Raw genomic sequence first — 14,192 nt, 5'->3', positions numbered from 1 at the left:
CGGCTCTTTCGTCCCCACTCTCAGCAATGACGACGAGATCCCGCCCATCCCTACAGACGTCAAAGTTTCCCGCGACTCTCGCGACAAGTCCGGGCGCTCCGTCGGGCAGGCGACGTACTCGTCTCGTACGGAGGCCGAGCGTGCGAAGAAGATGTTTGACGGGGCAAAGGTGCTGGGGCGGTTGTCGGAGCCGGCGCTCGTCTGCTTCGGCATGGACGTGCAGCGGGAAGTCTCGAGCTGGAGGGACAGGGTGACGCAGCGGCCGTGACTGCTTCTCGTGGCTTTCGTTGTCTGTTGTTACTTCCTACGCTTTGCAACTGCATCTGAAGCCTTGTCAATCCTCATCGCACATGTCGCGCTCCGACGCGAAGGTCCAGGAGAGTTGTCCTCGACTTCACCGCTTCGCACCGCTGCACACGCTCATTCCGCCTCGTGTACTTGCCTACGCTAGTTGCTTGTTCCGCCACAGCCCCGCCAGCCCCGCCAGAGAGTGCCAGCCCACGGGGTGTTGGATCAACACTTGCTTGTTTGACGACCCGAGACTCGACGGCAACGGCACTAGGTGTGTCGGTGGCGAGCTCAATGTACTTGCAGGGCTCTCATTGACTCAACGCGTACCGTCCACAGGCCTGCGACGCCGCGATGAGGGTCACGGAACTCATCCTCGACGGGTTCAAGTCGTACCCCGTGCGGACAAGCATCGCGGGATGGGACCCTAGCTTCAACGCCATCACGGGACTGTGGGCTCACATCGTCTAGCCACTGCATCACCGAGCGAAGCGGAGCTGACCTCTTCCCCCTCCTCTCCTCGCCTCGCCTCGCAGGAACGGGTCCGGCAAATCCAACATTCTCGATGCTATCTGCTTCGTTCTCGGCATCACCAACCTCACGACGGTGTGTATCAAAGCGCCGTTCTAGCCGACCGCAGCTGACAAAGTTCCCCCGCAGGTCCGCGCCGCCAACCTCCTCGACTTGATCTACAAGCGTGGTCAAGCCGGCGTCACCCGCGCTTCCGTCACCATCGTCTTCGACAACTCGGACAAGACGCAGTCGCCTGTCGGGTTCGAGAACATGCCGGAGATCTCGGTCACTCGCCAAGTCCGTCTCGCCGCATTCTCTCCGATCCCGTCACGACTAACCCCCTTTTCCCACAGATCTCGGTCAACGGCCAGAGCAAGTATCTTATCTGCGGTCATCGCTCGACGCAGCAGGCCGTCCAGAACCTTTTCCAGAGCGTCCAGCTCAACATCAACAACCCGAACTTCCTCATCATGCAGGGTGAGAACCACTCGCTTTTCGCTAGGCTCATGCATGCTCACATTTGCTCTTGCAGGCAAGATCACGAAGGTGCTCAACATGCGACCGCTCGAGATCCTGTCGATGATTGAGGAGGCAGCCGGGACGTCCATGTTCGAGGAGAAGAAGGATAAGGCGATCAAGACGATGTCGAAGAAGGAGAAGAAGCTCGACGAGATCCAGTCGCTTCTCAAGGAGGAGATTGTGCCCAAACTCGACCGGCTGCGGGAGGAGAAGCGCACTTTCCTCGAGTTTCAGAAGACGGCGAGCGAGCTCGAGCGGCTGAGCAAGCTCGTTATCGCGTGGGACTGGACGCAGGATCACCTCAGGGTCGAGAAGGCGAAGGAGGCGATCAAGGAGGGCGAGGCGAGGAGGAAGGACGCGAGCGAGGCGAAGAAGCGGATGGAGGGCGAGATCAAGAAGATGGAGCAGAGCATGAAGGAGATCGAGAAGGCGCGCGACAAGGTGCGTTTGCTGCCGGGAATGCTTACATGCAGCACGCTTACGCCCGCATGTTCGTAGGAACTCGCCAAAGGCGGCAAGGTCCAGGGTCTCGAGAAGCAGCTGAACGCGCTCGACATGGAGATCGCCAAGCTCAAGACGCAGGCTGAGGGCAAGGGCCGCGAGATCAAGGAGGAGGAGGCTCGGATCAAGGAGCTCGAGAAGACGCAGAAAGACGTGCGCGCGCTGCCTCTCTCTTCACCGCGCAGTCATTGACCAAGTCCATCACGCAGCTTACCGCACAGCGCAGGGCGCGCGAATCGTCGTCGAAGGAGAACGCCGAAGCGTTCGCTGCCCGACAAGCCGAGCTCGAGGCAGCCAGCAAGTCGCTCACCCAGTCCGAAGATCTCCTCCAGACAATCGAATACGGCAAAGGTCTCTCGAAGGACGCGAAATCTTCCGGCTACGACGGTCAACTCGCCGCCGCGAAGGAGCTCGCAGGCCGTCTCGAGACCGATGCCCAGCTCGCGAAGCATCGTATCGACTCGCTGCAGAAGGAGCTCAAGGAGAAGGAGCCGAAGGCGAAGAAGGCGGCGGCGGAGAGCAAGGGCCTCGTCGCGAATGTCGAGAATGCGCGGAAGGAGAAGGAGGCGCTCGAACAGCGACTGAAGGCGTCAGGCTACGATGAGGCGGAGGAGGCGCGGCTTGAGGGCGAGCGGGATCAGCGGGCACAGACGGTCGAGCAACTGCGACAGGTGCGTTCTTCTAATTCCTCTGGTGCACTCATCTCACTCACCGCTTCTGTCACAGCGACGAGAGCTCAAGCGCCGCGAGATCGTCCGCACCGACTTCCGCGCCGACGACCCGTACCCCGGCTTCGACCGGTCCTCCGTCTACGGCACGATTGCCAGCCTCGTCGAGCTGCCCGAGGCGAACGCTGCTGCCGCGACTGCGCTCGAGTACGCCGCCGGCGGCGCGTTGTACAACGTTGCTGTCCGGGACGATGCGACGGTCGCGGCGTTCGTCAAGGCGCGGACCATCAAGACCCGGACAAACCTCTTGCCCGTCAATTCGCTGCAAGTCTACGTTGCCGACAAGTCTCGCGTCGCGGCTGCTCGCAAGCACGGCGCCGAGCTCGCGCTCAACCTCATCAAGTTTGACGAGCGAGCGCGACGAGCGATGGAGTCGGTCTTCGGCAACGTCCTCATCGCGTCGAACAAGACGATCGCGAAGCGCTGCACCGACGACCCGGCTGTCCGCATGCGCTGCGTGACGTACGAGGGCGACATCTACGACACGACGCCGGAACTGCGCGGCGGCAACTCGACAAGCGAACGCGTCCTCATCAAGGTGCAGGAGCTGCGCAAGATCGAGCAGGAGTTGGGCATGCACCGCAAGGCTCTCGAGGAGCTCGAGGTCAAGCTGCAGCATTCGAAGGGTGCGGTTGACCTCAAGAAGGCGCTCGACCAGAAGGCGCATGCGCTGTCACTCCTCGAGAAGTCGATGCAGAACAGCAACGCGACGAGGGTGCGTTCCCTGCGGTCTCCTGCCCGAGCTAACACTGACGCTGGCCTTTCGCACAGGTTATCGGCGAGGTCGACTCGCTCCGAGCAACGATCGCCGAGCTGCAAGAAAAGATCGAGGAGTCGAAGGCGAAGCAGAAGGACGCGCAGGCAGACGTCAAGCGCATCGAGCGCGAGATGTCCGAGCTGTCGAAGGACAAGGGATCAAAGGTCAAGCAGATCAAGGCGGACATTGCGAAGCAGAAGACTCAGGTCGCCAAGCTCGAGGAGGCGGTCGAGTCGCTGCGAAGCGAGGTCCTGACCGACGAGCTGGAACTCGGTGCGTCTAAGTACCTTGATACGCTTGCAGCTCGCTCACGAGTCTCCGCGCAGACCAAATGAAGAAGGAGATTGCGTCCGCTGGTGTTGAACTCGCTGAGGCGCGGAGCCAGATCGACAAGATACGCCAGTCGCTCGCTCAAGGGCAGGGCGTCATCGAGGAGAAGCACGCGGAGCTTCAAGAGGTCCAGCGCATCATTGCCGAGGAGACGAAGAAGCTCAAGGGCTACAACGACGAGCTCGACTCGCTGAAGGAAGCGATAAACGGCCGCAAGGGTGACATCGTCGAGCTCGAGCTGCAGGTCACGCAGGTTGAGAAAGAGGTCGAGAAGGCGAAGAAGGATGCGAAGGACGCGGCGGACAAGGTCGCGAAGCGGGAGAAGGAGTTTGACTGGATTGCCGACGAGTGCCAGTGCGTCGGGCGTGTCTTCACAGGCTTTTTCGTGGCTGATCGGCCTCTCGCGCAGAACCTTCGGCAAGCCCAACTCGCCCTACAACTTCAACGGGACCGACATGCGCAACGTCAAGGAGAAGTGCCGGCAACTCGAGGAGACGCACCGGACGATGAAGCGCAAGGTCAACCCGAAGGTCCTCAGCATGATCGACAGGTGAGTCATGCGAGCAAGCATTCGAAGCTTCCGCTGACGCTCGTGCCCCGTAGTGTCGAGAAGAAGGAGAAAGACTTGCTCGACATGTACAAGCAGGTCATGAAGGACAAGACCAAGATCGAGGAGACGGTCGCCAAGCTCGATGAGCACAAGCGCGACACGCTCGAGAAGACGTGGACGAAGGTGGACAGGTACGACCGTTCCTGCGCACTCTCCTCGCTCCGACTGACACCTTGCGCTCTCAGCGAGTTCGGCAACATCTTCGCCGAGCTTCTGCCCGGCAACTTCTGCAAGCTTCAAGCACTCGAGGGCAAGGAGATCACGCAGGGTCTCGAAGTCAAGGTCCGCCTCGGCTCGGTGTGGAAGGCGAGTTTGACGGAGCTGTCGGGCGGTCAGCGGTCTCTCATCGCTCTCTCGCTCATCATGTCACTCCTCCGGTTCAAGCCGTACGCACGAGATCTTCTCTCTCCCCCGTCTCGCATGCCTAACGACATTCGTTCGCAGCGCGCCCATGTACATCCTCGACGAGGTCGACGCAGCTCTGGACATGTCGCACAGTCCGTCCTGCTTCCTCTCTCTCTCCTTCGCCATAGCTGACCACGTCTGTCGCAGCCGAGAACATCGGCCGTCTCTTCCGCACACGCTTCAAGGGCAGCCAGTTCATCGTTGTCTCGCTCAAGGACGGCCTCTTCTCGAATGCGAACGGTACGCTACGTGAACTCTGTTGCTTGAGCGCTTCTCGCTGACGCTCCGTCCCGCAGTGCTCTTCCGCGCGCGTTTCCGAGACGGCACCAGTGTCGTCGAGCGGACAAGCCAGCGTACGGCGTCCGGCCTCTACGACAAGGAGAACGCTGGACCTCGTGCTGGCGGGGCCGGCAAGGCGGGCAAGTCACGGGCTGGCGGTGCGGGCAGGGTTGAGGTCGCGGCATAGCGGCGGTCGGGTTCCGCGTGTCCTTTCGTTCTTTCGCTCGTTGTATTCGTTTGCGTTTTTGCTCTCTATCGGGCGCCTCGTATGCTGTCAATTTGCAAGCATCCGTTCTCTCGGTTCATGGCGGAGCAGCACAGAGGTGGCAACCGTCGAGTTGTCCTCCTGGCGAGAGCTTGCACAGACGGCGATGCTTCCCGACTCGTTCCGGGCGTGGTCGACGTCTGCGAGACACGCACTCAGCTCAGACATCGTCTCAGAGGGTCCAGGTGAACCATAATCTGCGGGAGGCTGTGATGCGTGCAGGAGAGCGAGAAAAGGGCGACAAACGTTGCGGAGGGAAATTCTGAGGAACTGGCTGAATACAGAGTGCGTCTTGATGTAGTTGGCCACAATGGAGACGTTCCTGAAGTCCAGGGCAGCGTCGATCTCGTCGAGGAAGTATAGCGGGGTCGGCTGGAGGTTAGAGGCGATTGAAGGCGTCAGCTCGGCACAGACACTAGCCGTAGATTGTCGTAGCCTCAGAAGCCGAGGAGGCCAGCGCATGTTCAAGCGGAGCCTCTGGACGGCGAGAACCAGCAAATTTGGGAGAAGGAGGGAGCGAAGTAGAGAGCTAGCGAAGGGGCAACGACGCTTGACGTCCTCCGAGTCGGCCAGCATGACTCCCTGGAGCAGAAGCCGTGACTCCGTCTGCGCACTGCATCGCCTGTCCTCCTCAATGAGCCTTGAGAGCGTAAAAGTGATGAGAAAGTCGAGGTCGAGTCGCAGCCGAGAGAGGACCGCCAGGTCTGGCTGGTACGGCGGATTTGCGAGCTCAGACTCCAAGTAAGCGTGCAGCCGCTGGAGCCTGTCCATCGCGGGCGAGCGCAGCGGGAAACGGATGAATCGCAGTGGGTTGACCATCTCCCACGACGACGACGACACTGTCATTCTCGGGCTGGGAAACACTGCGCGCGTAGCTGAGGCATACAGGACTCGCGAATACTCCGCCGCTGTCACTGACGGCCCACGAACGACTCCCACTCAACCCTGCCACCTCCCCTCGACTTGCCATGCCGCCTCGCACCTCGCTCCCTCGTCGCGCCAAGACAGAGTCGCGGGCGATGTCTGCGTCCTATTCCACTCAGGTGCACCCTCTCCTCCTCATCAGTAGCCGGCGGTCGCTGACACGCGAGGTGGCCCTCAGTTGTCCCTCCCTCCTGCCCGGCGGACGAAGCTCCTCCACCTGCCGACGGAGACCCTTGACAGAATTGTCGAGATTGCCTGGCCAGACCTCGTGTGCAGCGGAGGGCTAGCACCGTGCCGCCGTCTGCAGGGATCTTACGATCGACTCCGCCTGGAAAGCATCGGCGTCGACCTGGAACGACTCGATTTGTTCGTGGCGGTGCACAAAGGCAGCCCAGCCATCAGCAACCACTGTCGCCGTCTCGTCATCTATTGCCTCCCGAACGACATGGACGACCAATTGAAGCACCTCATCCGACTCCTGCCGAACCTTCAGCACCTCGTCTTCGCTTGTAACGGCGTCGTTGCAAGTCAGATCAGCATGCTTCAGCCTGGGATCTTTCTCCAGCCACCACACCTGCCGAATCTCCACACCTTGTCCTCGCCCTACAGCCCCTTCGCTTTGCCGGCTCCTCCTCCTGGCACGCCTACCGTTCTCGACCTGTATCCTCAAGTCCGGTGCCTACATCTTGGGGTGCGGAACCTCGCATACCCTCACTCACACGCAACTGCGATTTGGACAGTACCGCCTAGCATCAACAAGACCGGCTGTCCGTCTCCGACGCACCTCACGGAACTTGCGATATCCTTGAGTTCGCCTTCCTGGCGCATGGCACACGAGACGGCGCGACTACCCTCTGACATCATGCGGCGAAGCCCCTCCCTCGCTCGCCTCAAGCTGACGGACCTCCCGAATGTTGTCATGTTATCGGACCTTCTCGACTCGCTTCCATCCCCAAGCAACCTGCGATACCTCCACCTGTCCTTCGAGCTAGACCTCGATCCTTCTGGCCCAGCAAGCTGGTACATCGTCAACGAGGGCGATGAGGATGGCGTCACCGTCAGGGTCTCCCTCGCCTCAACGATTCGGCGGCTCTCGGGCCTTGTCAGCCTGACACTCGGCACCGACTGCTCCTGCTTCGACGAGGAGGCATTGGACGCCCTGCGTGCGCGGGAGCCGCTCTTACGACTCGAACTCGTCGAGGGTTATGGCGCATTTGAAGGACCAGACGCCATCCTGGACGGACTTATTGCGCTGGGGCCGAAGGCACCGAAGGAGCTCTGCCTCGAGCATGAGGAAGATGTGGAGGCGATGGACGGCCCGACGATGGCGGACCTCCTGCCAGACGGCGAGGAACTCGAGCTGCACGACTTCCCATGCGAGGAGGAGGTCTTCGGAGACTGGGTCATCCCGGAACGCCTTGAGGACATCAGCGACGTTTATCGAGCTATTGTGGAGCACTGCCGTCGAAGGGGAATCAAGCTGAGCGGCACAGTGATCAGCAGTTTGGCTGTGATGGATAGGCGGGACAGGGCGCGAGAGGAATGGGAAGAGCTGAGGGATGACTACTTTCGCAAGAGGGGCAGGTGGCAGAAGCGGCCGAGGTTCGGGGCGGGTGCAACGTAGCAATTAAGGCGGGAGGTGATGGCAATAGCAATACTCGGGCATCGAGCAAACAAGGAACCAATAGAGACGGAAACACGAAGGCGAGAGTGCTCGACAGGAAGGAGAAGCCACGGGGACCCGCTAGGCATCGTCTTCATCCTCGCTGCCCGCTTCCTCCTCCTCTTCCTCCTCCTCCTCCTCCTCCTCCTCCTCCTCCTCCCCCTCCTCCTGATCATCTACCTCTTCCTCCTCTAGGGCGGTGCTGGGCACATCAGGGACTGCGGAAAGCTCCTTGTTGTCTGCGGATGGAAGCAAAGGGAGGGTCAGAAGGCGCAGATGAACATACGAGCGCGAGACGCACCGATCGCAATGCTCCTGGTCTGGTTCGAGACCTTGTAGATGCCGACAAGGCGCGCCGCCAGCTCAAACATGTTCTGTGGGTGTCGTAGCGCTTGTCAGCGGTCTGCGGGAGGCTTGGATGCGCGCAGGAGAGCGAGAAAAGGGCGACACACGTTGCGGAGGGAAATAATGAGGAACTGGCTGAATACAGAGTGCGTCTTGATGTAGTTGGCCACAATGGAGACGTTCCTGAAGTCCAGGGCAGCGTCGATCTCGTCGAGGAAGTATAGCGGGGTCGGCTGGAGGTTGGAGGACAAAAAGGTCGTCAGTTCGGCTCTCCACCGTCTACAGCCTCGGCGCGGCGTGCATAGGGAACGCACCTTGTACGTGTGGAGCGCAAAGACGAGCGCGAGCGAACTCAGGGTCTTCTCGCCGCCCGAGAGGTTCGAGATGTTCTTCCAGCTCTTCTTCGGCGGCATGACCGAGAAAAGGATGCCTTCAGAGAAGGGATCTGCCGAATCGTAGAGCTCGAGTTCGGCGTTGCCGCCGAGGGTGATCATCTGCGGCGAAGGAAGCGGTCAGCCGCAGTCGCGAAAGTTCCCGAGTCGACCGGCGTACCTGGTACATCTCCTTGAGCTTGTTCGAGATGATGCCGAAGCCCTGCATGAACTGCACGAGGCGCTCATTGCGCAGCTCGGTGACCCGAGTCTTCGCACCGTCCCACTCCCTCGAGACGGCCTCGAACTCCTCGCCTCGTCTCCGGAACTCTTCTTCGCGCCGCTTGTACTCTTGCAGGACAGCGAGGTCGGCGTTGTTCTTCTCCAGTCGCTCTGCAGGCGTCGAGAAGTCAGCAAAGATCGGCGGCAAGAGGTGGAAGTGGCCTCGCCTTCGAGAAGCGCAATCTCGCCCTTCAACCGCTTGACGTCGATCTGCTCGATCTCCTCCGGCTCGAGCTGTCGCAGGACTTCCTCAACCTTCGGCGGTCGGTTGCCGTCCTCATCCTCCTCGTCGGCGTCGCCGAGCCTGGTGAGGAGGAAGGTCAGCAACGGAAAGGCCGCACGACTCCTCTGGAACGCACAGCTCGAACTCGGGCATCTCAAGCGAGCTGATCTTGGCCGTCCAGTGCTCAAAGATGCGCGTCGTCTCCTTGAGCAACTTCTCCTGCTCAGTATAGATCGTTCGAAGTTTGGCCTGCCGGAAGGAACAGTCAGTTTCGTTCTCTGCGGCGCCTAAACGAGAGCGCGTGCGCACCTCTGCCTTTTTGAACTCGATGATCGCCTCCTCCTGCTCGTCCAACTCGGCCTTGAGGCTGCCGAGCTCTTCGCGACCCTCCTCAACCTTGGCCTGCGCAGCCTCGACGGTCTGCCTGATCGGCTCCGCCTCTTCCTCCTTCTCGGCGAGCTGGCGCCGCAGGTCCTTCAGCTCGATCTCCAGCTCCTGCATCTTGGCGGTGTTGGACTCGATGGCCTTTGTCGCCTTGGCGTGGTCCTTCTCCGCCTTCGCCCGCTCGGTCTTCGCCTTGACGAGTCGCGACTCATTGTGGCGGATCTGGTCCTGCAGGTCAGAGACCTTAGCCTTCTGGCTACGGAGCTTGAGACCGCCGACCTCCTCGATCTTGGCTTGCAGAGCGGCGATCTTGTCCTCGAACTTGGCCGCCTTGCTGCGAAGCGACTCGAGCTCGCCTTCAAGCGTCGCGATGGCCTTCTCGAGCTGGGCGACGCGCTTGACGTCGCCGGCATCGGGCTTGCTCTGGCCGCTACGGTGCAAGCTAGTTAGCGGGTTGGCGGCAGGATGAAAAGTTCGGGGGACGCACCGAAGCTCGGCAAGCAGCTCCGCCTTTTGCGCGGCGTCCTGCTTGTTCGCCTCGAGATCCATCTCGGCCTTGGGGATCGAGGACTCGGCCTGAGCGAGCTGCTTCTCGAGAACCTTCAAGTCGGACTCCGCCTGCTTCGACTGCTCGACAGTTTGCTCAAGCTTGACAGTCGCCGTCTTTTCCTCCGACTCGAGCTTCGCGAGCTGTTGCGGCGAAACGTCGTCTGCGGCGAGGCGGGACGACATCTTGCCGCGAATTGGACGCGAGCCGCCGACTTGCGCGGCACCCGACTTCTCGGCGACGTTGCCGTCGAGCGTGACGACACGCCACCGCTGACCGTCAACCTTGCCGGTCGAGACAGGATGCGCAATGTCCCAGGACGGCGCAACGAGCGTGTCCTTCAAGACATGACGGAAGGCGGGAGCGTAGATGGCGTCTCTCGGCGTGACGAGGTCGAACAGGCGCTGCGTGCCCTGCGGCGTCTTGATGGGCGACAAGTCGCCCTTGCCGAAGCGGTCGAGCGCGATACAGGCGGCACGGCCGATATTGTGCTTGCGGAGGTGGTCGAAGACGGCCTCGGCCGTTTCACGAGTGTCGACGACGAGCGACTCCAGACCGGAAGCCGCAGCCGTAGAGACGGCGATGTCGTACTTGTCGTCGATTCGCCCGAGGTCGCCAAGGCGGCCATGGAAGCCGGGCAGACGGCCTTGCTCCTTGAGCTTGAGGACGGCAGACAGGACGTGGCCCTTGGACTCGCTCGCCTTCTGGCTCGCCTTGGCTTCGGCCGTCTTCTCGCGCGCGCTGTTGACGACGGCGCGGTGCTTCGCCTCGACCGTCTTCTCCTGCTGGACGCGCTGGCGGGCGTCTTCGATTTGGGCGAGGATATCCTTGCGGCCCTTCTGCAGCGTCTTGAGCTCGACAGCCTTCTCCTTCGCCGCCTCCTTGAGCTCCTCGATCTCCTTCTCAGTGCGCTCGATGTCGGCAGCGACCTGGGCGCTCTTGCCGCGGACGTCTTCGAGCTGCTGCGTCGCGATCTTGACCTCGTTCTGCTTCGCTTCGATCTGCTCCGTCCACGGCGCCAGGGACTTCTGGTGCTGCTCAATTTCCACCGAGAAGCCTTCGATCTTGTCTGAGAAGCGGCGCGAACCGGTCAGCGGAGCTGACAGTTTGGGATCAGCGGTGCAACGCACCTCGCAAGCTGTCCATGACCTTGGTCAACGCCGCCTGCTCCTCCTCCAGCTCGGCCTTGAGCTTGTCCTTTGAGCTGACGAGCTTCTCGAGGGTGTCGGCGTGGTCGCGGATGTCGGACTGCGCCTGCTGCGCTGCGTGCTTGTCCTGCAAGCGGCGAGGCGGTGTTAGCTTGTCTTTCTCGCGTGCACAGATCGGCTGAAGAGATGGCGCACCTCCTCGAGCGACTTCTTGAGCTTCGCGTACTTGGTGTCAGCGGCCTTCTTCTGCACGTTGAGCTGGACCTTCGCCTTCTCGAACGTCGCGAGCTCCTTGGCAAGCCCGTTCGCGGCGTCTTCAATTTCCTGCGAAGCCCGGTAAGTATTGTCAGCTCCGTCTCACCCTTGACGAACGACCGGCACGCACCTTGAGGTTCTTCTTCGTCACCTCGTACTGCTCGACGCCCTGATCGTACCGCTCGCGATCGCTCTTCTGGCGCTCCATCTCGGCGTCCAGCTCGGCCTTGGCCTCGGCGACTTGCTGCTCGTACACGACGCGGTCGGCGCCGGCTTGGTGCGCGTGGCGCTGGTAGAGCTGGTTCTGAAGCGAGACGAGCGTGAGCTGGTCGTGGAGGTAGGCGTCGGCGGCTTTCTTGCGGGACTGTGAGCGGCGGAAGACACTTCAGCTCGTTTCGGTCGGCTCAGCGCGAAAGCGAGACGCACCTCGAGCGCGCCCTTCTCCTTCTCAACGAGCTTAACTCGGTTCATCTGCACGGCCCGCTCGTCGCCCAATCTCTCAACGTCGACCGACGCCTCCTCAATGAGCGGCTTGTACTTGGCCGTGCCGATGATGTCCTCGAGGTACTCGAGCAGGCCTTCCTCGTGGTCGTTCGCGCCCTTCGGCTTCATCTGCGCGATCGACTCGACCTCTCCCTGCGAAGACGAGTACCTCAGCATCAGTACGTGTCGTCCGCAGCAGTAGATCAGGACCAAGGAGGAGAACGCCGGCGCACCTGAAGGATCAGGAACCTGTTGTGCGTCAAGTCGATACCCTTGCCGAGCAACAACTGCTTGACCTCTCCCGGCGTCGCATTCTTGCCGTTGACGGTGTAGCGCGTCGAATTGTCGCGGCGAACGGTGCGGGCGACGACGAGTTGCGAGTGAGGAACGACGGAGAAGTCGTCGCGGGAAGTGGGCTGCGAGATGCGCGCGAGCCGTCAGACGAGAGAGATAGAGAAGCCGGGAAGATAGAAAGGCGCACCGAATCGACAATCTCGCGGAACCAGACCTCGACAGTCGCAAAGTCGCACCCTCCCGCCGCCGCATAACTCGGCACCTTCCTCGCCGTCTTCTTCCCCTTGGCTTTACCCTTCCCCTTGCGCTTCCTCATCTCGACCTCCTCCTCCGAGTCGTATTCCTCAGGATTGAAGAACCCATCTTCGTCGTCCTCGTCTGCATCTCCCTCCGGCGCAAGAGCGGCTTCCGCGCCACTCGCAACGCCCGAGTTGTGAATTAGCTCGGAGAACTTGCCTTGACGCATCTTGGTCGCGCGGAAACCAAAGACGAAGAGCAAGGCGTCGATCGTGTTGGATTTGCCAGACCCGTTCGGGCCGACGATGGCGGAGAAAGCCTGCGCGTGGACGAACACCGTCAAATCAGCCGCACCGCAACGAGGAACGTCAACAGCGGCAAGAGGACGCTCGTCACGCACCTTGTGGAACGGCCCGATCGTGTTCCTCCCCTTGTAACTCTTGAAGTTCTCGAGAACAAGCTGGTGAATGACCAGCCTCGGCTTGCCCATAAGCTCCTTCGCGCGCTCGGCAGCCTGCGCAGCATGGTCGATAGCGGCCTGGCGAGCGATTGAGGCGAGCGCTGAGGCGGTGAGGGCGGTAGGAGGGGCGGGCTTGGCAGGTGCGACGGGGGCGGGACCGGGTGCTACGACGGGTTCGGCGGGCTCGGCGGGTGTTGGGGTAGTCGAGCGAGAGCGTGGCGTGGCTGAAGGAGCGGGCGAGGGCGGTGCGACCTGCTGGGCGGCGGCGGAAGCAGCCGGCTGTGCGAGCTCGTCTTCCTCGTCCGCGTCGGACTGGACGACAGCGCGACGCTTGCCCTTCGCCTTAGACTTGGTCGTGGCAGGAGGCTGAGGCGTCTCCTCTCTGTCCCCGTCATCCTCGTCCTCCTGCGCCGTCTGCTCCTCCTCGTCGTTCTCCTCTTCGGCAGCTGAAGACTCGGGCTCGGGAGTAGGGAGGACAGGTTGCTTGACGGGTGAGGCGGGCGCGAGCGAGACGCGTTTCTTGCGCTTCGAGGCGGAGACGCGAGGCTTGACTTCCTCTTCCTCCTCTTCTTCCGTTTCGTCTTGGCCCTCCTGCTGCTCGGCCTCGTCCTCCTCGTCGTCTTCGTCGACGGCAGGAGTAGCAGGCGGGGAGAGCGGTGCGGCGGGCTGTTCGGGCGTCGAAGCCTTCTTGCCGCGAGTCGAGCGGGCGGCAGTGGCCGTCGAGCGAGAGGTGCGTGACGAGCGCGCCGAACGAGCCCTGACCGGTTCCTCCTCCTCTTCCTCCTCGTGATCCTCGTGCTCGTCGTCGGACGCAGCGGTCGAGACGGTGTCCTCCCGTACATTCCTCCTCCTCGAAGTTGCCGTAGCACTCGCCGGTGCGCGCCTCGTCCTGCCCGTCGCGGGTTCCTGCTTCACTGCTCGTGCACCGCGAACTGCCGCCCCGCGCTTCGGCTTGACAGGCTCGCTGTCCTCGTCCTCGTCCTCCTCCTCTGTCGCGTCTCCCTCGGGTCCCACGTTCTCCCCCTCGCTGTCCTCGGTCTCCTCCTCGTCCTCCTCGGTAGCAGCCGTACTAGCCTCGCTGACCCTCTTCCTCGTCGCCCTACGCGATGCGGCAGCCGCGAGTGCCTGCTTGTGTTTGTTGGTTGATGAGGACGAGCGGGAGGAACGGGAGGATGCGGCGGGTTGGGCGTTCGTGTCGTGCTGTTCTAGCGGTTGTTTGCGACGCGGCGGCATCGCTCGTGTAGCCTGGAGCGTGCAAGCGAGATAGCAAGGAGGAGAGAGGACGCGTCTTCATCAGGAGAGGGGAGGAATTCGCCGCACGTGACGGCAAAACCGCTCGCCAGGACTCGGTGTAAGCTGCAATGGCGTTAACCTATGCTTC

At 61.7% G+C, this 14,192-nt stretch overlaps 3 protein-coding genes across 3 annotated transcripts; 2 read left to right on the top strand and 1 right to left on the bottom strand.

The window, feature by feature from the left end:
* Positions 1-642: 642 nt before the first annotated feature.
* RHTO_04507 (structural maintenance of chromosome 2) lies at positions 643-5,117 on the top strand (the record flags this gene model as incomplete). The annotated part of the gene is made up of 16 exons (XM_016418173.1): positions 643-740; positions 825-894; positions 949-1,098; positions 1,155-1,278; positions 1,334-1,761; positions 1,819-1,974; positions 2,031-2,492; positions 2,548-3,264; positions 3,321-3,579; positions 3,633-3,990; positions 4,046-4,186; positions 4,240-4,377; positions 4,432-4,632; positions 4,691-4,743; positions 4,799-4,891; positions 4,948-5,117. 16 exons carry the CDS (start codon positions 643-645, stop codon positions 5,115-5,117), a joined length of 3,618 nt encoding a protein of 1,205 aa, XP_016270434.1.
* A 1,046-nt stretch (positions 5,118-6,163) lies between these two features.
* RHTO_04506 (uncharacterized protein) lies at positions 6,164-7,743 on the top strand (the record flags this gene model as incomplete). The annotated part of the gene is made up of 2 exons (XM_016418172.1): positions 6,164-6,238; positions 6,298-7,743. 2 exons carry the CDS (start codon positions 6,164-6,166, stop codon positions 7,741-7,743), a joined length of 1,521 nt encoding a protein of 506 aa, XP_016270433.1.
* A 120-nt stretch (positions 7,744-7,863) lies between these two features.
* On the bottom strand, positions 7,864-14,044 carry RHTO_04505 (structural maintenance of chromosome 4; the record flags this gene model as incomplete). The annotated part of the gene is made up of 16 exons (XM_016418171.1): positions 7,864-8,021; positions 8,084-8,156; positions 8,235-8,360; positions 8,442-8,621; positions 8,680-8,891; positions 8,948-9,084; positions 9,140-9,252; positions 9,313-9,817; positions 9,875-11,003; positions 11,065-11,209; positions 11,278-11,406; positions 11,468-11,701; positions 11,764-11,973; positions 12,054-12,236; positions 12,302-12,670; positions 12,752-14,044. The coding sequence occupies 16 exons, from the start codon at positions 14,042-14,044 to the stop codon at positions 7,864-7,866; spliced, it is 5,196 nt and encodes a 1,731-aa protein (XP_016270432.1).
* Between the last annotated feature and the right edge of the window lie 148 nt (positions 14,045-14,192).

This window comes from Rhodotorula toruloides (assembly GCF_000320785.1).
Source record: "Rhodotorula toruloides NP11 unplaced genomic scaffold Scaffold29, whole genome shotgun sequence".
Lineage (NCBI taxonomy): Eukaryota > Fungi > Basidiomycota > Microbotryomycetes > Sporidiobolales > Sporidiobolaceae > Rhodotorula > Rhodotorula toruloides.
The sequence above is the reverse complement of the archived record's forward strand: the minus strand, read 5'-3'. Positions and strand labels throughout refer to the sequence as shown.